Below are 24,139 nucleotides of genomic sequence, written 5' to 3'. Positions count from 1 at the left end.
CCAGGCTTAGAAAACAGAGGCACTACTTGATGGAGGAAGAAGAGATTTCCAGTGGTAAGGACAGAAGAAAGGACAGTACGGCTGACAAACAGTACAGATGACATCAGTTCCCTACTGTTTCTTGAGGCTTCTAGAGTGAGACCTGGAACCCCAAAGGAGGGAGAAAAGGAAGTGTTTGCATGTGCTGTCCCTCTTGTGTTCCTCTGCATAACTCATCCTCCAGATCTTCACTCTGTTGCACTTCTCAGGACCACCTTCTCTTACCTCTCTGACTAGAGATGCTCATAGCACAGTGTAATTCTCCTTCATGGTACTTTTCACAATTGTAATTTTACCTCTATTTGATTGCCTTTCCCCACCAAACCTGAGAATAGGAACACATGGATATTTTTGTTCTTTTTTATATTGCCAAAATCTATCAGAGTGCCTCATCCACTGCAGGCACACTTAACTATTTGCTGAACATGGGAAGAAAGGACGAATGGAAGGAAGGAAGCAAACGAGCAAGCAAGGGAGGGAGAGAGAGAGGAAGAAAGGAAGTTGATTGTGTTAGGGATCAATGAGAAGGACAGTAAATATAAGAAAAGGAGAGACTAAAAACACAATAACAAATTTACAAACTACCCAACTCTGCTTAAGATTGGCCTTATTTACTGTCAATTGTTTATGGTCAAATAAAAAGCTTTGGTAGACCGTATCTTATTTCTGGGCGGTCACACATGTGAGCCTCATAAGGGGAACATTATTGTACTACCATTGGACCGTATGAGGCGTGTTAACAATGCTACACACGAATAGAGATGATAGTTATTTGTTTCTCTGGGGATTTTAAAACTATGGCTGATTTGCCTATGAAAGGACTTTGCTCCTAGATGATGCCATAATTATGATAATGTTGTGTTTGGCTAAGTTGGACTCTGAAAATGGCTTCCATCCCATTCCACTCAAGTCCACATTATATGGTTTACTAGGTGCCAGGCACTGGGGACAAAACAAGATCTCCACCCTCAAGAGTTACAAAGTGCTTCTTTGAAAATTGTTGCTATCCCAGCCCTTCATCAGTCACAGACCAAATGCATTCACTCTAAATTACAGGGCATTAACTCATTTTTTTCATGTCATTAGAAGTGATTAAAATTTCCCCAAATTTCACTAGTCAAATAAACAAAGAAAGAAGAAGTAGGATCTGTATTTTCTAAAGAACCTCCTCCCATTTTATGCTTGTTGCCAGTTACACTACCATGGTAATAGTAATCATAATAGCAATTATAACTTTGAAAATTTCTTATGTGCCAGGCATTGAGCTTTACATATATTAACATTTAACTTAATCCTCAAACAAAAAGATAGGGTCCATGTGTTTTTCACATTTGTATCCTTGGGACCACCACAGACACAGGAAGATGAATTGTAAATGTTTGTTAAAAGAATGCATATGTAGGGCGCCTGGGTGGCTCAGTTGGTTAAGCAACTGCCTTCGGCTCAGGTCATGATCCTGGAGTCCCTGGATCGAGTCCCGCATCGGGCTCCTTGCTCAGCGAGGAGTCTGCTTCTCCCTCTGACCCTCCTCCCTCTCATGCTCTCTCTCTCTCTCATTCTCTCTCTCTCAAATAAATAAATAAATAATCTTTAAAAAAAAAAAAGAATGCATATGTAAAGAAATGGTAAGTGGGGATGACCCATGTAGCATTCAAACCTGCTCTCTTTAGGCAACCCAGTTTTTGTTTTTAGGAACTACAAGTTGAAATACCATGCCCTGGTAAAGTTCACATTAAGTATATAACTAATGAAACAGAGCTGAAAGCAACCTTGAAAGAGACTTCATTTTATAGATGTATTCACTGGTTGAGTGACCTTGACAAGTGATTTAACCTCTTACTGAACCATACATACATTTTATTAACAATAGGAGGGTAATAACTTCCTTGAAAATGAACAGAATTCCTAGCATTGTGCGTGGCTCTCAAGAAATGATTGATGTTGTTATTCTATTTGATACCATTTTATGAGTGCTGAAATTTAAAAGTATTATTTTTGCTTTAGGAACTTAAAAAATATCAAGACCATTTTAATATTTTTTAGAAAATATGACCAAAAATCAGAATATTGGGGCAAACTGGACTTCCTACAATGATTTAGAAAAAGGCTAGTCCAAAAGGCAAGCACAGTATAGACCCCCCAAAAATGTGGTAGGGGGATACTTTTAATAATTACTCATAAAATGTAGGATTTGAGGCAATACAAGAAAGAGTCCAAACTAACTCTTGAAAAATACATTCAGGGATTTTATAGAAAATGATGAGAATAAGAATGATGATCTTAGAACTATGATATACATATCACCAGGTTATAAAGATCACAAAGACACTTTGTGGCTTAGATCATTCCTCGACTTTTCAGCTCGAATGCCACAACATGTCCTGCCTGCCTTCTCTACTGTCTTCTTAGCACTGATCACTGCCTCACATCCTGTTTGTTTTGCTTGTTGGTTTGAAGCTCCATGAAGGCAGGGATTTTCATCTGTTACTCAATCACCAGTTCCTAGTGCCTAAGACACAGATGGTGCTCAATACTTACGTGTGGATGGAGTAAATGAAGGCAGAAATTGAGACCCGGGGGGATTAAGCCCCTTTTATTTAGCTGGTACGTGGCTGAACCAGTTCAGATATCCAGGTCTCCCAAACATTCCTCCAGGGCGAGAAGCCCCTCTTAGCTCTCTCTTTTCTGAAACTATCATCTGTCCTTTCTGTTAGAAACTATGGGAATGACTGTGCAGCATTTCTGAACCATATGAACAATCTATATCTTTTGAAGGCTTCTAGCACATTTTATTTGAGCTATGTCTACAACTCCCATTATAAAGGGGAGATTGACTTTTTTCAAAATTCCACAACTAGGGAGACTCTATATGAGAAAAATTGCTAGTTCATGAACAGCTAAACAGCTATGCCATTAGCCTGAATCTGACTTGTAAAGCACTTTAAAGGTAGACCACAACAAGTCTACTTTCTAAATCAGATGAATTTGTCTTTAAAACTAAGGGCTGAGCTTAGCCACCTCCCTATTTAAGGAAGTTGTGAGCAAACAGAAGTCAAAATTTAAGGGCTCTCCTAAATAGAAGGATAGGGAGGAAAGTACTGGGGGAGCCATGAGAAGAAGACAAAGTAAGGATAATCAGACTCAGGCTTTTTTTCCCTGAGGAAATATATTTTACAGTCTTTAATTTTTTTTTTACTAAATAGCTATTGACAAAACATGAAGGAAGAATACACATTTTTAGACATGAAAGAGTTGAAAAAAATTGAACTACCACATACCCAGACGAGGATGGCATCTGGAGACTTACTCTTACAAAATAAGAAAGGAAACCAAGAAAGAGGAAAATATGGGCCAGAGGAAACAATGGGTCCAATTCAGGAGAGCCACCTAGCCTAACATTATCCAGCAAACCTACACAGTAATCAGCTTCAACTGGAGCAGGAGGATGGAGGCCCCTGGGGGGATGTCACTCAAGGAAAAAGCACATTTGATAGAATATGTAACATAATCCAGTTCGAAATAAAATGAGGCCATGCCAAAGGCAAAAGACACAAGAATAAAAGAAAGGCAACTGGAAACTCCAAGGGAACAGAAATGGGATATAAGGAAGAAAATATAATCATAATACATTAATTAACTCTGCATAAATGATATTTAATGAATGATATACATCTTAGAATTCCCCAAGAGACAAAATATTTAACCACAGTTATAACTGAATACAGTGTAAATGGTATACATCTTATAAAAGTAACAAGTTTAAAATTTTTGGTGAGGAGGAGGGAAGGAGAGCTGAAGTGGATTAGAGATGCTGACACGGTCATCTTACAAAGTGGGGACTAAAAAGAGACTGCAGTTGGGAAGAGAAGAAATGAAGGTGTAGTAATATTAAGTTTAAAAGACAACTATGGAGAAACTAAGTATATTAATAGTATTTGGAAGAATGAAGAAGAGTGATATCTAAAACAGAAAAATCAAGGAAAAAAAGATGAGTGAAAAATGTTTATACATGGAGATCAGTTTTGGGGGTGAGGGAGGGTGGGACAGAAGATAGTATCTTTTTATTATAAGCCTTTGGTAATATTTGATTATCTTAAAACAATGCATTGTGTTACTTTAATGGAAAAAAAAATCAAGTGGGGGGAGAAAATCAGGTCATGACTCAGTCAAATCCTAAATCCTTTTGCATAGAAACTCCTCTATTCTATTAGAAAAGTCCAAATCTTTTTTCTGTAACCATATATGCACTATTGGAAGTTACCATTAAAAGGAGGAGTTTGTGAGTATTGCCCTATTTTTTTAAAAGACTTGGCCACAGATTACAAGTTCAAAAAATTTTGTGAATCTAAAAGGAAATGAGGTAGGTGAAGGTAAGAAAATAGTTTTGTTTTTTTTTTTTTTTTGGTAACTCTGAACTCAAAACCAATGAACTGCAATGACTTTACTGTTTATAGGTTCTTCTAGTGTTTGGTGACAGTTTAGAAGCAAATAAAAAGAAAACTGCAAAATTAATATCCCTTGCTTTCTCCTAACGTCAAGATTTTTAGCCGCTGAGGTTTCACATTGTTGGGCAGAAATGTTTAACACAAGCATCTGGGATTCATTCATGTCAACTGTTGCTCTTTCAGAAGGGTATTCTTTATTTAAAATACTAACCTTCTTTTAAAGCCTGCTTCAGAAGAAATGAATGTTTCTTCCTTCCCATTCCCTGCCAACACTCCCATTTCAAAATTCAGCCTGCTCTAGGAAATTGAAAAGGAACCCCCTTGCTACATCCAAAAACTATCTTCATTCCATATGTAAAGCTTCAGGATAGTCTCCAGGGTGAACCACATCTCGGTGATCCTCAATCCCACTTCCAGATGGAGCCCCCAAGGTAGGCAAGCAGTTCCAGGCTCTCATCCCTTTTCCAGATGACAGCCTCCAGAAAGATGAGTGTGGCAGAGACCTAATCCTCTGATTCCAGATGTGCACACAAATAAGTTGAAACGTCTTCTCCCCTACCATATGTAATCCCCTAAGGGAGAGAGCTTTTTGATGCCTCTCCAACAACACTCCACAGTAAGTCTCCCGGGAGCTGTCTGCAGAGATCAAAGGCTTATTTTTCTCTCACCTCTTTTCTCTCTTCCTATTTTCCAACCTCAATCCAAAATGATATGCTATTCCTTACCTGGGTCAAGGTGCTTATCTCAGGGCACACCTTGGGTATTTGGTTATTCTGAAGATCCAGAGTCTTCAGGCCAGGCAATTTATCTAATGTTGAGGGCATCTTTGTTATCTTCTTCCCATTCAAGGTAACGATCTTAGTGTTTTCACCACCCTTCAATGCTCTTACTAACAACCTTTCAGTCATGGGCTTATAAGAGAAATAGATGAGAGAGAAGGTAATTGCGAGGGATTAAGTTACTTATTGTGCCTCTTTAGAACCTCTAATTACAGAATTGGTGTGTCATGGAAACAAAAACATTCTGAGATCTACCATGTCGAGGACAGGAGGCATCAGAGTGTTTCCTGTGAAAAACGTAGGGAGAGGAAATAGCTGATTCCAGATTTGGAGCAGGAAATGTACAAGAGGAGCCTAGGATATCTTATGCCAGAGACATAGAAGTTATCAGACTAATGAGATCACACATCAAAAGGACACAAAAACCAACTTCCAGAGGTTCCCATTGGTCTAAACCGGGAAATTTGAGGATCAGAAAGAATAATCTAGAATCAAACATGTGAAAATACATTAAAACCGGGGCGCCTGGGTGGCTCAGATGGTTAAGCCTCTGCCTTCGGCTCAGGTCATGATCCCAGGATCCTGGGATCGAGCCCCGTATCCGGCTCCCTGCTCCGTGGGAAGCCTGCTTCTCCCCCTCCTTCCTGCTCGAGCTCTCTCTCACTATCTCTGTCTCTCTCAAATAAATAAATAAAATATTTAAAAAAAAAAAAAGAAAATACATTAAAACCTAAGCGTTCATAATGGTATTTTAAAAATAAAAGAAACTCATTGATTACAAAGGGATTGCTAAGGAACTCATAAGTCTGAAAATTGATAAAGGAAAAAAAATGAAGCGTTTATTCTGCTTTTCCACTACAAGTGCATTTTAGTGTAACTTAAGGGTTAATAAAGTTCCTACTCAAAGAAAAAATAAAAGCTAATAAATGAGGAAGGAAAAATAGATTTAGAAAAATCACTATTTTTGCAAATCCAAATAAAAGAACAGATCTCACAAAAATCATAATTGGATGCTAAGAGAATTAGGTAAGAGATTGATGAGAAATTTATAAGTAAGAAATCAGGCTAATAACTTAAAAATCAGTTTTAGCATCATTAAAATTGAGACCACCACATGTTTTAAGTCTCATGATGTGATGCTATAAAAAAAGCACACAGCACCACTTATGAAATATTCTTGCCTAAAAATTAAATCTGAACGTAATCATGTGTCCAGATCTAGCTGCCATTTACAGAAAATATGAGGACTAGAAAACAAGCTAACTTCATGTCAGGGAAGCAGTGAGCCAAATCCAGAACATGAGAAATTCTGCAGAATAGATAAAAGGTTCAACCAACAAATCAATGGCATTAATAAAAAGGAGAAACAGGAAATAAATGAGACAAGAAAAATTACAGCCAAATGCAATATGTGGACCTTGTTTGGATCCTGATTTGAATAAAAATATTATGGAGTCAACTGGGGAAATGTGATCACGGACAGGATATTAGATGATAGGAATTGCTAATTCTGTTATGTGTGATAATGGTGTGCTGGTAGTGTTTTTTAAAATGTACTTAACATCAGGAAATGCATATGAAATTTGCAGGTGAAATGACATAATGTCTTGAATTTTCTTTAAAATACTGCGGGGGAGGGCAAGTGAGTGGAGAAACATCAAACTTATTGATGCTCAGTGATGGGTATATATGGGTTCATTATATTATTCTCATTATTCAAATAAAAGGTTAGGACAAGACAAAAATAACAGGAATGAGGTGGAGCTGAAACCTATTTGATTTGATTACTATTAGAACTTATGAGTCAGTTTGAGGCTTGGAGGCATTTGGGATTGTGTGTGTGTTATATGTTATATGTTTTATATATATGTTATATGTTACATAAATATATATATTCCTATATATATGTATATATATAGTCCTAAAGAATCATCATTAAATTTATGAAGAGTAGTATGTACATCAGTACCATCATAATAGTAAAACAAGAGGTGCTGATTAATAGTGACTTACAGTTGCTAGAATAAAATCATTTTTCAGCTACTCAGTCACTGTGCTTTGTCTTATCTCTTCCAAACCTATCTTCCAGCTTCTTTACTCTGATACTGTTTTAGTTTCTTAAGAACAATCATGCTGTAACTATCTAAACAAACTGATCACAGGCTTTAAAAAAGAAACCTCATGGACACTCATCTCCTCTGAAGTAACTGTGTGCAGCCAGTACCCCAGCTGACACTATCCAAATACTGGTAATTTGTTACTGCCAGGTAACAGGTAAACAGACCACTTCAAGCTAATACTGCTTCATATTAATTTGCTTAACCTAGAAAATCTGGTAAACATTCTTGACTCCTCCTTTTCTCTTACTTCCAACATCAGTCAGTCCTACTAATACTACCTGTTTCAGTTATCTATTGCTGGGTAACAAACCAATGTAAAACATGGCTTAAGACATTTATTTTATTCACAAATCTGCAATATGGGCAGGGCTCAGTGGAGAAAGCTTGTCAGTGTTGCTCTTGGCAACTGCTGGGATGGCTCAAAGGCTGAGGTGGAAATCATCTAAAGGCTCATTCACTTATATCTGGTGGTAGGTGCTGCGACTTTTGGGCAGTCAGCCAGAACACCTCCATGCAGCCCATCCAAGGTGGCTTGAGCTTCCTCCCAACATGGTAGCTTAGTTCTATGGGTGAGCATCCCAAGAGAGAAAGTGAAATGGAAGCCATATCACTTCATGACCTAGCTTCACTATCATGTAGCATCACTTCTGCCACATTCTATTCATTAGAAGCAAGTTACTCAGAACAGCCCATATTCAAAAGAAGATGAATCACCTCTCAGTGGTAAGTGGACATGTCTTAAAACTCACCACAGTCCAGCCCCTGGCCATGAGTTATTTATATTCCTTTAACACACAAAATAGACTTTCTTCCAAGATCCCCATTCTCCAAAAGTTTCATCCATTTAGAGCATCAGATTCCAGAATCTTGTCATCTTCCTTGAGTCCATTTCAAGGACAGTTCATCTTGATCTGAAGACCTATGAACTAAAGAGACAAGTTATCTTGTCCTCACATACCCAGAATTTAACAATGGGTGAGGTGAAATGTAGGACAGGCAATAGACAATGCCACTCAAAAAAGGGGAAAATGAGAGGTACAAGGAAGCCTTGGTTTGTAGCCATTCTGGAACTTAACTAGGTATGTGTTGTCAGATCCTTGATTAATGTTCAGTCCAACTGCCTGGGCTGGCTTTTGGTCTCCTATCTGGGCTCCTGAATTATCTTTACTTTTTCATAAAACATTGCCCTTGTTTGCTAAATTTTCTCAGAGTGCTTGTCCATAGAAGCTCAAGACACCAAAGACCTCTTTTCATTTTTCTCCTTTTTTGGTAACAACTCTGATTTGTAATTCATGTTCCACACAATTCATCCATTTAAAGTGTGCAATGCAGTGGTTTAAATATATTCATCAAGTTGTGCAATCATCACCACAATCAATTTTAGAACTCTCATTGCTGAAAAAGAAACCCTGTGTCCTTTAGCTATCACCCTCCCATTCTTCCCATCCACTCCAGCCCTAGGCAGCCACTGATCTCCTTTCTATCTCTATAAATTGGCCTATTTTGGACATTTTATATAGATGGGATCATACAACATGTGGTCTTTGGTGACTGTCTTTCACTCAGTGTTTCCAAGGTTCATCCATGTTATAGCATGTACCACTACTTCATTCCTTTTTATCACCTAAAGATGTTCATCATATGGCTCTAATACTTTTTTTGAATCAATTTATCATTTGATGGAAATTTAGGTTGTTTCTACTTTTTGGCTATTACAAACGATGCTATGGACATTTATGTAAATTTTCTTGAGTATCTACCTAGGAGAGGAATTGCTACATCATAGGGTACTTTTAAGGAACTGCCAGACTGTTTCCCAAAGTGGCTGCATCAGTTTACATTCCTATCAGCAGTGTATGAGGGTTCATCCTTTCCTCTTATTTTTTAAAGATTTTATTTATTTGAGAGAGGCAGCAAGAGCAAGAGAGAGCATGAGCGCATGTGAGGGTGGTGCAGAGAGACAAGCAGACTCCCTACTGAGCTGGGAGCCTGACGTGGGGCTCAATCCTAGAACCCTGGGACCATGACCTGAGGCAGACACTTAACCAACTAAGCCACTGGTGCCCCCATCCTCTCATTTTATACTGTCACATTTGGGGGCTCCTGGGTGGCTCAGTCAGTTAAGTGTCCAACTCTTGATTTGGCTCAGGTTGTGATCTCAGGGTCCTGGAATCAAGCCCCACATTGGGCTCTACACTCAGCAGGGGGGAGTCTGCTTGAGGATTCTCTCTCTCCTTCTCCCTCTGCACTTCCCCATTCTTGTGTTCTCTCTCTCTCTCTCAAATAAATAAATTAAAAGAAAAAAGTTCTACTGGGGGGAGGAGCAAGATGGCAGATGAGTAGGAGACCTAAATTTTGTCTGGTCCCAGGAATTCAGCTAGATAGTTATCAAACCATTCAGAACACCTACAAACTCACAGGAGATCAAAGAAAAGAATAGCAGCAATTCTATGAACAGAAAAGCGACCACTTTCTGGAAGTGTATATTTTTCTGGGGTCATGGTTACCCTTTTAGCATTTTGTTCTCTCATTCATCTGTTTTCCTCTGGATAAAACGACAAGATGGAAAAACTCACCTCAGAAAAAAAAAAAAAAAAAGAACAAAAGGCAGTACAGACTATCAGGGACCTAATCAATATGGACATCGGTAAGATGTCGGAATTAGAGCTAGAGTTCAGAATGACAATTATAAAGATATTAGCTGTGCTTGAAAAAAGCATAGAAGATACTAGAGTATCCCTTTCTGGAGAAATGAAAGAACAAAAATCTAACCAAGTTGAAATCAAAAAGGCTATTAATAAGGTGCAATAAGAAATGGAGGCTCTAACTGCTAGGATAAATGAGGCAGAAGAGAGAATTAGTGACATAGAAGACCAAATGATGGAGAATAAAGAAGCTGAGAAAAAGAGAGATAAACAACTACTGGATCACAAGGGGAGATTTCGAGAGATAAGTGATACCATAGAGCAAAACAACATTAGAATAATTGGGATCCCAGAAGAAGAAGGGGTGGGAGGACAGAAGGCATATTGGAGCAAATTATAGCTGAGAACTTCCCTAATTTGGGGAAGGAAACAGGCATCAAAATCTAGGAGGCACAGAGAACCCCCCTCAAAATCAATAAAAATAGGTCAACACCCCGACATCTAATAGTAAAACTCACAAGTCTCAGAGACAAAGAGAAAATCCTGAAAGCAGCTCAGGAAAAGAGGTCTGTAAGCTACAATGGTAGAAACATTAGATTGGCAGCAGACCTATCCACAGAGACCTGGCAGGCCAGAAAGGACTGGCAGGATATATTCAGAGCACTAAATGAGAAAAATATGCAGCCAAGATTACTATATCCAGCTAGGCTGTCATTGAAATAGAAGGAGAGAGAAAAAGCTTCCAGGACAAACAAAAACTAAAAGAATTTGCAAACACGAAACCAGGCTTACAAGAAATATTGAAAGGGGTCCTCTAAGCAAAGAAAGAGCCTAAAAGTAACATAGACCAGAAAGGAATAGAGACAATATACAGTAACAGTCACCTTACAGGCAATACTATGGCACTAAATTCATATCTTTCAGTAGTTACCCTGAATGTAAATGGGCTAAATGCCCCAATCAAAAGACACAGGCTATCAGATTGGATAAAAAATCAAGACCCATCGATATACTGTCTGCAAGAGACTCATTTTAGACCCAAAGACACCTTCAGATTGAAAGTGAGGGGGTGGAAAACCATTTACCATGCTAATGGACATCAAAAGAAAGCTGGGGTGGCAATCCTTATATCAGATAAATTAGATTTTAAACCAAAGACTATAATAAGAGATGAGGAAGGACACTACATCCTACTTAAAGGGTCTATCCAACAAGATCTAACAATTTTAAATATCTATGCTCCTAACATGGGAGCAGCCAATTATATAAGCCAATTAATAACAAAATCTAAGAAACGCATCGATAATAATACAATAATAATAGGGGACACTAACACCCCCCTCACTGAAATGGACAGATCATCTAAGCAAAAGATCAAGAAGGAAATAAAGGCCTTTTTAAAAAATATTATTTAATTATGTTATGTTAGTCACCATACATTACATCATTAGTTTTGGAAATAAAGGCTTTAAATGACACACTGGACCAGATGGATTTCACAGATATATTCAGAACATTCCATCCCAAAGGAACAGAATACACATTCTTCTCTAGTGCCCATGGAACATTCTCCAGAGTAGATCACATCTTGGGTCACATATCAGGTCTTAACCGGTACCAAAATTGGAATCATTCCCTGCATATTTTCAGACCACAGTGCTTTGAAACTAGAACTCAATCACAAGAGGAAAGTTGGAAAGAACTCAAATACATGGAGGCTAAAGAGCATCCTACTACAGAATGAATGGGTCAACCAGGAAATTAAAGAAGAATTTTAAAAATTCATGGAAACCAATGAAAATGAAAACACAACTGTTCAAAATCTTTGGGATGCAGCAAAGGCAGTCCTAAGATGAAAGTATATAGCAATACAAGCCTTTCTCAAGAAACAAGAAAGGTCTCAAATACACAACCTAACCCGACACCTAAAGCAGCTGGAGAAAGAACAGCAAATAAAGCCTAAACCCAGCAGGAGAAGAGAAATAATAAAGATCAGAGCAGAAATCAATGAAATAGAAACCAAAAGAACAGTAGAACAGATCAACGAAACTAGGAACTTGTTCTTTGAAAGAATTAATAAGATTGATAAACCCCTGGCCAGACTTATCAAAAAGAAAAGAGAAAGGACCCAAATAAATAAAATCATGAATGAAAGAGGAGAGACCACAACCAACACCAAAGAAATACAAACAATTATAAGAACATATTATGAGCAGCTCTATGCCAGCGAATCGGACAATCTGGGAGAAATGGATAGTTTCCTAGAGATGTATAACTACCAAAACTGAACCAGGAAGAAATAGAAAACCTGAACAGACCCATAACCAGTAAGGAGATTGAAGCAATAATCAAAAATTTCCCAACAAACAAGAGCCCAGGGCCAGATGGCTTCCCAGGGGAATTCTACCAAACATTTCAAGAAGAATTAATACCTATTCTTCTGAAACTGTTCCAAAAAATAGAAATGGAAGGAAAACTTCCAAACTCACTTTATGAGGCCAGCATTACCTTGATCCCCAAACCAGACAAAGACCCCATCAAAAAGGAGAACTACAGGCCAATATCCCTGATGAACATGGATGCAAAAATTCTCACCAAAATACTAGCCAATAGGATCCAAAAGTGCATTAAAAGGATTATTCACTGCAACCAAGTAGGATTTATTCCTGAGGTGCAAGGTTGATTCAACATCCACAAATCAATCAATGTGATACAATACATTAATAAAAGAAAGAACAAGAACCATATGATCCTCTCAATAGATGCAGAAAAAGCATTTGACAAAATACAGCATCCTTTCTTGATTAGGACTCTTCACAGTATAGGGATAGAGGTTACATACCTCAATATCATAAAAGCCATCTATGAAAAACCCACAGCGAGTATCGCTCTCAATGGGGAAATACTGACAGCTTTTCCCCTAAGGTCAGGAACATGCCAGAGATGTCCACTATTACCACTGCTATTCAACATAGTACTAGAAGTCATAGCCTCAGCAATCAGACAACAAAAAGAAATAAAAGGCATCTGAATCAGCAAAGAAGAAGTCAAACTCTCACTTTTTGCAGATGATATGATACTTTATGTGGAAAACCTAAAAGACTCTGCCCCAAAACTGCTAGAACTCATATAGGAATTCAGTAAAGTGGCAGGATATAAAATCAATGAACAGAAATCAGTGGCATTCCTATACACCAACAATAAGACAGAAGAAAGAGAAACTAAGGAGTCAATCCCATTTACAATTGCACCCAAAACCATAAGATACCTAGGAATAAATCTAACCAAGGAGGCAAAGAATCTGTACTCAGAAAACTATAGAATACTCATGAAAGAAATTGAGGAAGATACAAAAAAATGGAAAAACGTTCCATGCTCATGGATTGGAAGAACAAATATTGTGAAAATGTCTATGCTACCTAGAGCAATCTACACATTTAAAGCAATCCCTATCAAAATACCATCCACTTTTTTCAAAGAAATGGAACAAATAATCCTAAAATTTGTATGGAACCAGAAAAGACCCCGAATAGCCAGAGGAATGTTGAAAAAGAAAACCAAAGCTGGTGGCATCACAATTCCGGACTTCCAGCTCTATTACAAAGCTGTCATCATCAAGATAGTATGGTACTGGCACAAAAACAGACACATAGATCAATGGAACAGAATAGAGAGCCCAGAAATGGACCCTCAACTCTATGGTCAACTAATCTTCGACAAAGCAGGAAAGAATGTCCAATGGAAAAAAGTCTCTTCAACAAATGGTGTTGGGAAAATCGGACAGCCATGTGCAGAAGAATGAAATTGGACTATTTCCTTACACCACACACAAAAATAGACTCAAAATGGATGAAAGACCTAAATGTGAGACAGGAATCCATCAAAATCCTAAAGGAGAACACAGGCAGCAACGTCTTCGACCTCAGCCGCAGCAACTTCTTCCTAGACACATCGCCAAAAGCAAGGAAAGCAAGGGCAAAATGAACTATTGGGACTTCAAGATAAAAAGCTTTTGCAAAGCAAAGGAAACAGTCAACAAAACCAAAAGACAGGGCGCCTGGGTGGCTCAGTTGGTTAAGCGACTGCCTTTGGCTCAGGTCATGATCCTGGAGTTCCTGGATCGAGTCCTGCATCGGGCTCCCTGCTCGGCAGGGAGTCTGCTTCTCCCTCTGACCCTCCCCTGTCTCATGTGCTCTCTCTCATTCTCTCTCTCTCAAATAAATAAATAAAATCTTTAAAAAAAAAAAAACCAAAAGACAACCGACAAAGGGAGAAGATACTTGCAAATGACATATCAGATAAGGGCTAGTATCCAAAATCTATAAAGAATTTATCAAACTCAACACCCAAAGAACAAATAATCCAGTCAAGAAATGGGCAGAAGACATGAACAGAGATTTCTGCAAAGAAGACATCCAAATGGCCAACAGACATATGAAATAGTGCTCAACATCACTTGGCATCAGGGAAATACAAATCAAAACCTCATTGAGATACCACCTCACACTAGTCAGAATGGCTAAAATTAACAAGTCAGGAAACGACAGATGTTGGCGAGGATGTGGAGAAAGGGGAACCCTCCTACACTGTTGGTGGGAATGCAAGCTGGTGCAACCACTCCGGAAAACAGTATGGAGGTTCCTCAAAAAGTTGAAAATAGAGCTACCGTATGACCCAGCAATTGCACTACTGGGTATTTCCCCCAAAGGTACAAATGTAGTGATCCGAAGGGGTATATACACCCCAATGTTTGTAGCAGCAGTGTCCACAATAGCCAAACTATGGAAAGAGCCAAGATGTCCACCGACAGATGAACAGATAAAGATGTGGTATATATATATATACACACACACAATGGTATATTATGCAGCCATCCAAAAAATGAGATCTTGCCATTTGCAACAATGTGGATGGAACTAGAGGGTATTATGCTAAGCGAAATAAGTCAATCAGAGAAAGACAAGTATCATATGAGGAATTTGAGAAACAAAACAGAGGATCATAGGGGAAGGGAGGGAAAACAAGGAGGGAGAGGGAGAGAAACCATAAGAGACTCTTAATCTCAGGAAATAAACTGAGGGTTGCTGGAGTGGAGGGGAGTGGGAGGGATGGGGTGACTGGGTGATGGGCATTGGGGAGGGTATGTACTATGGTGAGTGCTGTGAATTGTGTAAGAATCACAGACCTGTACCCCTGAAACAAATAATACATAATATGTTAAGAAAAAAAAAGCTATACTGTTTCATTTGATCCAAACTGATACAGGCCCTTTAATATTTTGCAAGCTTGGGGCACCTGGGTGGCTCAGTTGTTGAGCGTCTGCCTTCGGCTCGGGTCATGATCCCAGAGTCCTGGGATCGAGTCCCGCATCGGGCTACCTGCTCCGCGGGGGGCCTGCTTCTCCCTCTCCCACTCCCCCTGCTTGTGTTCCCTCTCTCGCTGTGTCTCTCTCTCTCAAAAAAATAAATAAAATCTTTTAAAAAAAAAAAGAAAAAAATATTTTGCAAGGTTGTCTTGAGTTTATAATTCACTCCATCAGACAAAAGCCACACCCCCAATGTCTTTGCTAGAGTTGTCCTCTATTTTGGGTTTCCATGTGAAACTACTACGGGACAATAGCCTTAATAACTTGAGAAGCTCTCGCATCTGTTGACTAGAAAGCATCTTTAAGCTTCCTGAGGTCTCAACAAAGAGTTTTGCAGTCATGTTCATGGCTTCATCTTTATAATTCATTTTCCTGATGGTTCCCTGATTTGTTCTCTGTCTGGAACTCATTTAATTTTAGCATCATTTACTGTCTGGAGAGACTAGGAATAAGAAAATTTAATTTTTCAAACCCCCAAATTTGTGGCTCATTTACAGTTCTTCTTGCTTGCCTTTCTCCTCTTTTACCATAGGCAGCTAGAAAAATCTAGATAGCACCTTTAACATTTTATCTAGAAATCTCCTTAGGTGGGCCATCCAGTTGATGAGATACACTTTTTATTTTCCATGTTAATGCTGCTGGCATCATTGCTTAACTTTCTGCTACTATGTAACAAGAGTCACCTTTCTTCCAATAATGTAACAATAACATTTCCAATAATATTTTCCTCATATTCCTTTAAATCCTCACCAGCAGCCTCCTGGGTAACATCAGGCTCCTGCTAACAGTCTCTTCAAAACCCTTCTAGGGGCACCTGGGTGACTTAGTTAAGCATCTGACTTCTTGATTTTGGCTCAGGTCATGATCTCAGGGTCATGGGATTGAGCCCCAAGCCGGGCTCCATCACGGAGTCTGCTTGAGATTCTCCCTCCTTCTCCTTCTACCCCACCCACCCACTCACACACAGTTTCTCTCTCTCTCTCAAATAAATAAAATCTTAAATAAATAAATAAAATAAAAAGACCCTTCTAATTTAACCCAAGTCCCAATCCCAAAACCCATTACATGGCTTAGGTATTTTGTTATAGCAGCAAATTCTTTATCAGAGAAGACCAAGAATCATACAGACTGGCCTTACGTAATTGTGGGAGCTGTTTAAGCCATCTATATAGGGCTGTTGCTGATGTGTGTGGTGCTGTGCTTGCCCCAGGATTCAGAGACGCCGAAGGAGAAGATCTGGCAGAAGTGGGAGAAGCTGCAGGCTCCATGGTTAATTCACACCAGTGAAGCGAGCCAGCAGATCGGCAACAGGACACATGTTATTGACACTCGATGCCTTCACGCTAATGTTCCAAGCTTCTGCTTGACTTGTGCCTTCCAAATGTGCAAAACGTCTCTTGTGGCCAGGACTGGGAAACTATACAGGGAAGGGGATTCTGAGATAAAGTCTAAGTTTAAACTGATCCAGTACAAATCCACCACACCATCACCCTTCACACAAATCTGCTTCTCTTTCCATTGCTATTATCACAAGTCAGTCTCATCATCTCTACCTGTATTACTGCCTATTCTCTGCCACTCTGCAATTATATACATTGTCAGTGCCATCAATCATCTTATAATACATCTTACTCTATGATAAATTCATAATAAATAAAATCTTTCATTCACCCCTCATTGCTTATAAGTTAAAATCCCAACTATTGAGTTGGAATTAAAGTATCAGTCTAGCCCCAGCATCATATGTGTCATTCCCTTTCACTAACCTTCTATTCTGCCTCTAGAAGACCACTATTCATCAAAAGAATCAAATATATTTAGTCCTTTGTTTATGCCATTCATACAAATATGAATAACAGTCATTGTCTTCAAGGGGTGTAGAGTCTAGTGGGAAATTAGAAATGTAAATCGGTCATTCATTCATCAAGTATTTATTGTTTTCCAGTTTCACTGAGATATAACTGACATACAACATTGTATAAGCTTAAGGTGTACAAAATAATGATTTGATACGTGTAAATGTGGCAAAATGAATACCACAATAATCAGATATTTACCAAGTGCCCATTACATGCTGGGTACCATTAGAGCACTAAGACACCTTGTTGGTTCAAGGAAGATTTCCTGCTGTTGACTGTTGAGTCTAGTCATAACAGGTTAAGAAGAATTAAGCAGTTGATTAAATAAATATAAGGAGGTGGGGGTAAATTTAAATAAAAGGGGTGTGAGAAAAATGTTCACAGGCATGAAATACACGGGACCATGAGGAATATAAATAATTCTAGTGCATAAGTCTAAAGAAAGGAGTGATGAGAAGCAATGCTGGAGAGGTACGCAGGACCAGTCATAAAGGACCCCCCTTAAATGCCATGTTAAGGAGTGGACTCATCCTCTAGGACTGGGGAGCCACTGGAAAGTTTAGGTTAGGAGACAGCCCTCAGATTTGCATTTCTGGCAGTTCACTTGGGCAGCATGAAGGAAGGGGGCAGTGTAAGGGAGTAGCTCTGTGGGCAGGGACAGCAGTTATGACATTTTTGTACTATTCTAGGTGAGAGGAGAAAGGGACAGGGAAGAAATGATAGGGTATAATGTGGGTGGGATTGCCACTACAACCCGATCTCATAGGTACATTAGATTAGATGTGAATCACAATTGAGGGTGTGAAGTGGGGAAATGAGAGTGGGGTAATATTTGGTAGGGTGAGGCTGTGGCACAAACCCAGTTCATGAAGACATTAAAAACCTAGGAAGAGAAATGTAGAAAAGGGGATGGGGTTTACTATTTCAGACTTTGGAGTTTTCACTTGCATCTTAAAACGTGCTCCCTATAAGCACTCAGTTGAAACAGCCTCTGAGCTCTGCTATATGGGTTGGCCTCATGGAATGTTGGCATCCAGAGCTTTCCCAGCAACCAGAAATCTATCTATTTGCAGGAAAATTGAAAAATCACCAGTTTCTTGAGAATGCATCATCTTGTGAACTCAGCACAAAACTAGGAACCTTAAATTGAATGTTAATCTAGAATGTGAAGGTGACTTATGTAAACAGCAAGTCAGTCAAACTGGCTTTATCTCTCTTCTCATCAGTAAAATTACAAGAATACCAATCTATACCACTGAGATTGTGTGGGAAATATCTAACTGCTGATTATAAACTACTTTGGAAGTATACAGTGCTGAAGGAATGCTAAAATATATAGCATCCTAGAATCTCAAGGACTTTAAAATAATCAGTAATTTTATTAACACATTAATTAACATCTACAACACATCTACTAACATTTATTAACATCTATAGTAGAAAAGAACCTGGCTAATTCCTATGACAGGGGCCCCGGTGACAAAGGATTTTGAAAGCTGCAAAAATGCATTAGAAACAGGAGTTCATAAACACAGGTTATGGCAGAAACCAACACACTTACTTGAATTATTTTGGCAAGCTTATTTTGTGATTAAAACGTCTGAGATTTGGGGTAAAAGTTTTCAAACATGAGCAGATTCTTCGTATACTAAAAACCTACTGTAAAAATTCTCTGTCCTGTAATAAAAAAGGGCACTGGCTTTCTCTTGGTTCGTTTTCTTTTTAAATATGGAAATGGAAGCTCTGATTTAAAGGGTTTTAGATTCTCAGGGTCCCTGGCTGGCACAGTCCGTTAAGCATCCAACTCTTGGTTTTGGCTCAGGTCATGATGTCAGGGTCGTGAGATTGAGCTCCATGCTCAGCGGGAAGCCTGCTTCTCCCTCTCCCTCCGCCCTTTCCCCCTGCTCATGCTGTTTCTCTCTCTCAAATAAATAAAATCTTTAAAAATATATAAATAAGAAAAATAAAATGACTTTACTTGGCAAAATTAAGAGTTGATAACTGAATTTCTTACAAATTGCTTCCTGTGTTAAAGTCTGTGAACCACTGTTACATTTCTAACCTCATAGCCAACAAGAATTCTTTGTACAGCACTGTTGACAAATCCTCACTTAGTTCCCTATTTGAACTCCTTTAATGAGAGTGCATTCAGATATCTAAGTAATAAGTTGCAGTAGTGATGGATAAAGGATAGTGTACTGCAGGTTGCAGCAGAGACAGGTCCTTGACACAGTAGGCATATATCAGCACCTTAATCAGTCCCAAAAGTGGTACAGGTGCACATCAGAAATTTAACAAAAGGTAGAGATCTTGATTTAAAATGTTGTACAAAAGAAAACAGAACTACGTTTTATTGAACATTTACTATATGTGTGCTAAGTGCTTTACCTAAGTGGGCTTTAGTCCTTGCAAAAGGTCGGGTTGGTATTCTCATCCCTGTTCTAAACATGGGAATGAGACTTGAAGACTTTGAGAGTGAACAACTTGCTAAGCCACGTTGATAGTAAGTGGCAAGGCTGACCTCAGAAGGCAGGCCTTTGAGAATGCAAAATCCTTTATATTTTTTATTTTTATTTGTTAAGATTTCCTTATTTATTCTGGGGGGAGGGGGCGGAGGGGCAGAGGGAGAGGGAGAGTCTTAAGCAGACTCGAAGCTGAACATGGAGCCTGATGTGGGGCTCAATCTTACAACCCTGACATAATGACCTGAACCGAAACCAAGAGTTGGATGCTTAACGGACTGTGCCAGCCAGGGACCCTGAGAATCTAAAACCCTTTAAATCAGAGCTTCCATTTCCATATTTAAAAAGAAAACGAACCAAGAGAAAGCCAGTGCCCTTTTTTATTACAGGACAGAGAATTTTTACAGTAGGTTTTTAGTATACGAAGAATCTGCTCATGTTTGAAAACTTTTACCCCAAATCTCAGACGTTTTAATCACAAAATAAGCTTGCCAAAATAATTCAAGTAAGTGTGTTGGTTTCTGCCATAACCTGTGTTTATGAACTCCTGTTTTCTTTCTTTTTTTTTTAAAGATTTTATTTATTTGACAGAGAGAAACACAGCGAGAGGGAACACAAGCAGAGGGAGGGGGAGAGGGAGAAGTAGGCTTCCCGCCGAGCAGAGAGCCCGATGCAGGGCTCGATCCCAGGACCCTGGGATCATGACCTGAGCCGAAGGCAGACGCTTAACGACTGAGCCACCCAGGCGCCCCTGAACTCCTGTTTTCAATGCATTTTTGCAGCTTTCAAAATCCTTTGTCACAGGGGCTCTTGTCATAGGAATTAGCCAGGTTCTTTTGTATTATAAATGTTAATAAATGTTAGTAGATGTTAATATATATACATATATATGTATAAATTTCATGCAATTAAATGAATTTGCCTTATGAAAAATTCATCATCTTATACAAAATTTTCTTATTTTGCAAATGGTATCAGCTTAGAGATCAGCATTTGATTACCACTAAGTTAGAAGAACCTCTCAGATTCTACTCTACACCCCCCCACACACACAAATACACATATACATATATTTTGGAAGTTTCTACCAAAAATTAGATACATAGAAAACAGAAGGAAGTAACCAATTAAAATTAAAAGTAGAAATGAAAGTATCAGGAAAGAGAACAGTGAGATAAAACCAAGCTCAATAAGGTAACTAAACATTTACAAAGTCTACGGATAGAATTAAAGAACAAAAAGGTGAACGTAAGGGAGGATGTTATGATGCCAATCAAGATTTTGCCTTGAGAACAAGGTACCCTTGACTGAGACATGAACTGTACTTTCCCAGACCAGCTGGGGATGGTGGCAGGCGAACCGGGCCCATGTATTGGCTTAAGGCCACAGCCACGGCTCAGCCCCTCCTGAGTGCTGCCATGAGGAAGTCCTGGCCCAGTGTCGACAGCTCTGATTTCTTGGAGAAGTAGAAACATGGACTTTAAGTGAAATCTCCCAGCTCTTAAATACTACCAACTAATTCACTTTTGAATTTTCTTTGAACCACTTCAAACAAAATACCTGTCTGGACCCCACTCAGCCAGCTCGGGTGGAGCAAGGCAAAAAGAACATCAAGGATAATATCCTGAAAGACGGTCAAGAGACGAGGTGCAGCCAGAACAGAGCCTAAGGAGGAGGAACCAGCAGAATAGTGTTGACAGAATTTCAAGGAGCAAGTGGTCCAGTGTCAAATGCAGCAGAGACTTCCAGAGAGATACAAGAACAGGAAAGTGATCACTGGTACCGCTTTTACAGCAGTTTCAGTGGAGTGGTGGTATTAAACCCAGGCTGTTGTGGGTATTCTTTGTGAAGCTTAGTAAAAGTGTTTCCTTTATTCACATTAATTCATCAATATCAGAAAAGTTAAAAATTCATTAAAGAATACCATAACCAAACCTGAAAACTCTATTCTGATCAAGAATCTTGACAGCTCAGGGCGCCTGGGTGGCTCAGTTGGTTAAGCGGCTGCCTTCGGCTCAGATCATGATCCTGGAATCCCTGGATCGAGTCCCACATCGGGCTCCCTGCTCGGCAGGGAGTCTGCTTCTCCCTCTGACCCTCCCCCATCTCATGTGCTCTCTCTCATTCTCTCTCTCAAATAAATAAATAAAATCTTTAAAAAAAAAAAAAAAGAATCTTGACAGCTCAACTCCAAACAGAATATAAATGTCAAACTTTGAGATAACACATAAGAAGCAAAACTATTAGAATTTTTACCTTATTATCTCAGATTCTTCCTGGGTCTCATAATGGCCTAAAGCTACAGAAAATCTTCTACGCTGAATACCAAGGGCAGCAGTGAAATTTCCCCATTCCAGCATCTCAGGCTCTGCTTTGTGAACTACCTTCATGATCCAAAACTTTTCCAAAACAAATCGTTAGCCTTTCTATCACCTCTGCTTCCCTTCCAGGTGACACACAGGCAAAAAAAAGAAACAAAACAAAAAACAAAAACAACCCCCCCCACACACACAAAACACAGCAAAATAATAACCATTATTTTCATATTGAGCATTTGCTAAAATGCTAGATTCATTATTTGAACTTTCATACTTACTTGTATCATTCTCCTACTAAGGTAAATGTTACTATTCCTATTATTCCTATTTTATAACAAGCAAAGCTCTGAAAGTTTAAATATATGCACAAGTTTAAAACATAAGTGCCAGTCAAGATTTAAATCTAGGTCTAATCCCAAATTCCAGTATTTTCAGTACATATGAAAATCCTTAATGCTCATCAAATATTCCAGCTCTGCCTTCAGGACACATGCATGGCAGGGCTGAACCTCTGGGTACTTTCCTATTTGCGTGAGGCCATATGACAAATTCAAGCCAATGAATGGAAACGAGTGTTTCTTCTGAACCACAAAATTTGTTGGAGTGAAACTCCAGAACACTGTCTCCTAGAAAAGTTTAAGACAGTGACAGCTTAGGTCCCAGGGTATAGACATGGAGCACAGCTCCCAGCCAATTGGCAAAATGTAGCACATATAAGAAATACTCCTTGCTGGAACAGCCACCAAGATTTTTGAGTTGTTACCACAGCCTGACTTAGTCTATCCTGACTGCTACCACCAGTGGTCTCAAAAGTCAAATATCATCTCATCTCAATGGGTCAGGATGCAGTATGAAAATAGAATGGAGTAAGTTAAGGTCCACTGAACTTTTCAAAGGGGGTTCATGTAAAGTCTAGCATTAGGCAATTGCCAAAGTTACAAAAGACAACTCTGCCTAACGTGCCCAATTTTTATTTTTAATGGTTTTCCTTGGAACTTTCCAACCTCATTAGCAAGAAAACTTAAGATTTAGTAAGTGGTTCTCTAATGGGGGTGATTTTGTCCCCAAGAAGACATTTAAAATGTCTGGAGGTATTTTTCTTCCTCACATCTCTGGAGGAGTACCACTGGCATTTAGTTGGCAGAGGCCAGCAAAGCTGCTAAGTATCTTATAATGCACAGCACAGCCCTCACAGCAAATCATCCAGCTCAAAATGTCTGTAGTGTCACCGTTGAGAAACTGATAGAGGTGAAGAACGCCTTTCTGATTTCAGCGGGGGGAATGTCTGATTCAAAAACAGCAATTTACTTTTTAAAACTAGGTTATTCTTTTTGCTCAGTAAACTCATGCATTGGGTTCTCATTAGTCCTCATGGTGATACTGTATTGCTTAAGATTATAAATAGTAAACAGGAGTTTCCTTTTGTCAAGATAAGGGTAACACAGATAAGAAAAATCAGGAGAAAGATTGTAAGTCGTCCCTGTTAATAATTTGTTTCAGTAAGGTATGCTAGTCATCCTGATTATACTGAAATAAGACAGCTATGAACTTCTTCCTGGTCAGCATATTAACAAGATTTGTAATATTTTCTTGGTTTATATACTTACCTTAAAGGACCTTTATATTTCATAGACTCATTAAAATCGATTGTCCTAATTGATACATGAAGGCAAATTAACTAAGAGTATCAGAAGAAAAAAGAAAGCTCTCTTGGGTTGTTCCTCCCTTAAATCTACCAAAAGACTGAAGAATTCATCAAGGGGTTAGGTAAATTAGAAAGCAGCCCTTTTGTGAGCAAGCACAATGCTAAGTCAATACCTCTCCCTACTCCTAATGGTCCATTAGTCTAATGACATCTCCTCAGAGTCATAGCCTGTCCTTTCAATTGATCATATGACTGTCAACATTTATGAAGCACTTACTATAGAGGCCAGGAAATGTACTAGATATTTTATTAATAGCCAAAAAGTTCTTGTTTAGAAGCACTTACAGACTAGGGGAAAATAATAACAATAACAATAAACTAAATACAAATAACTAATTACTAGTGTGCAGTTACTAGAAATCAACATGTATGAACTGCGGCACCCAGCCCAGCCTGGATGGG

The 24,139-nt window shown here is 38.9% G+C and overlaps 1 protein-coding gene across 1 annotated transcript in view; it reads right to left on the bottom strand.

The window, feature by feature from the left end:
- LRRC69 (leucine rich repeat containing 69) overlaps positions 1–5,392 on the bottom strand; it is a 97,163-nt gene extending 91,771 nt beyond the window's left edge. The window contains exon 1 of the mRNA XM_021688396.1: positions 5,210–5,392. Within this exon, the coding sequence (XP_021544071.1) occupies positions 5,210–5,392 (183 nt within the window). The remainder of the gene's footprint in view (positions 1–5,209) is intronic.
- Between the last annotated feature and the right edge of the window lie 18,747 nt (positions 5,393–24,139).

This window comes from Neomonachus schauinslandi, chromosome 4, assembly GCF_002201575.2.
Source record: "Neomonachus schauinslandi chromosome 4, ASM220157v2, whole genome shotgun sequence".
In the NCBI taxonomy this organism is placed as follows: domain Eukaryota; kingdom Metazoa; phylum Chordata; class Mammalia; order Carnivora; family Phocidae; genus Neomonachus; species Neomonachus schauinslandi.
This window is presented reverse-complemented; position numbering and strand designations above follow the sequence as displayed.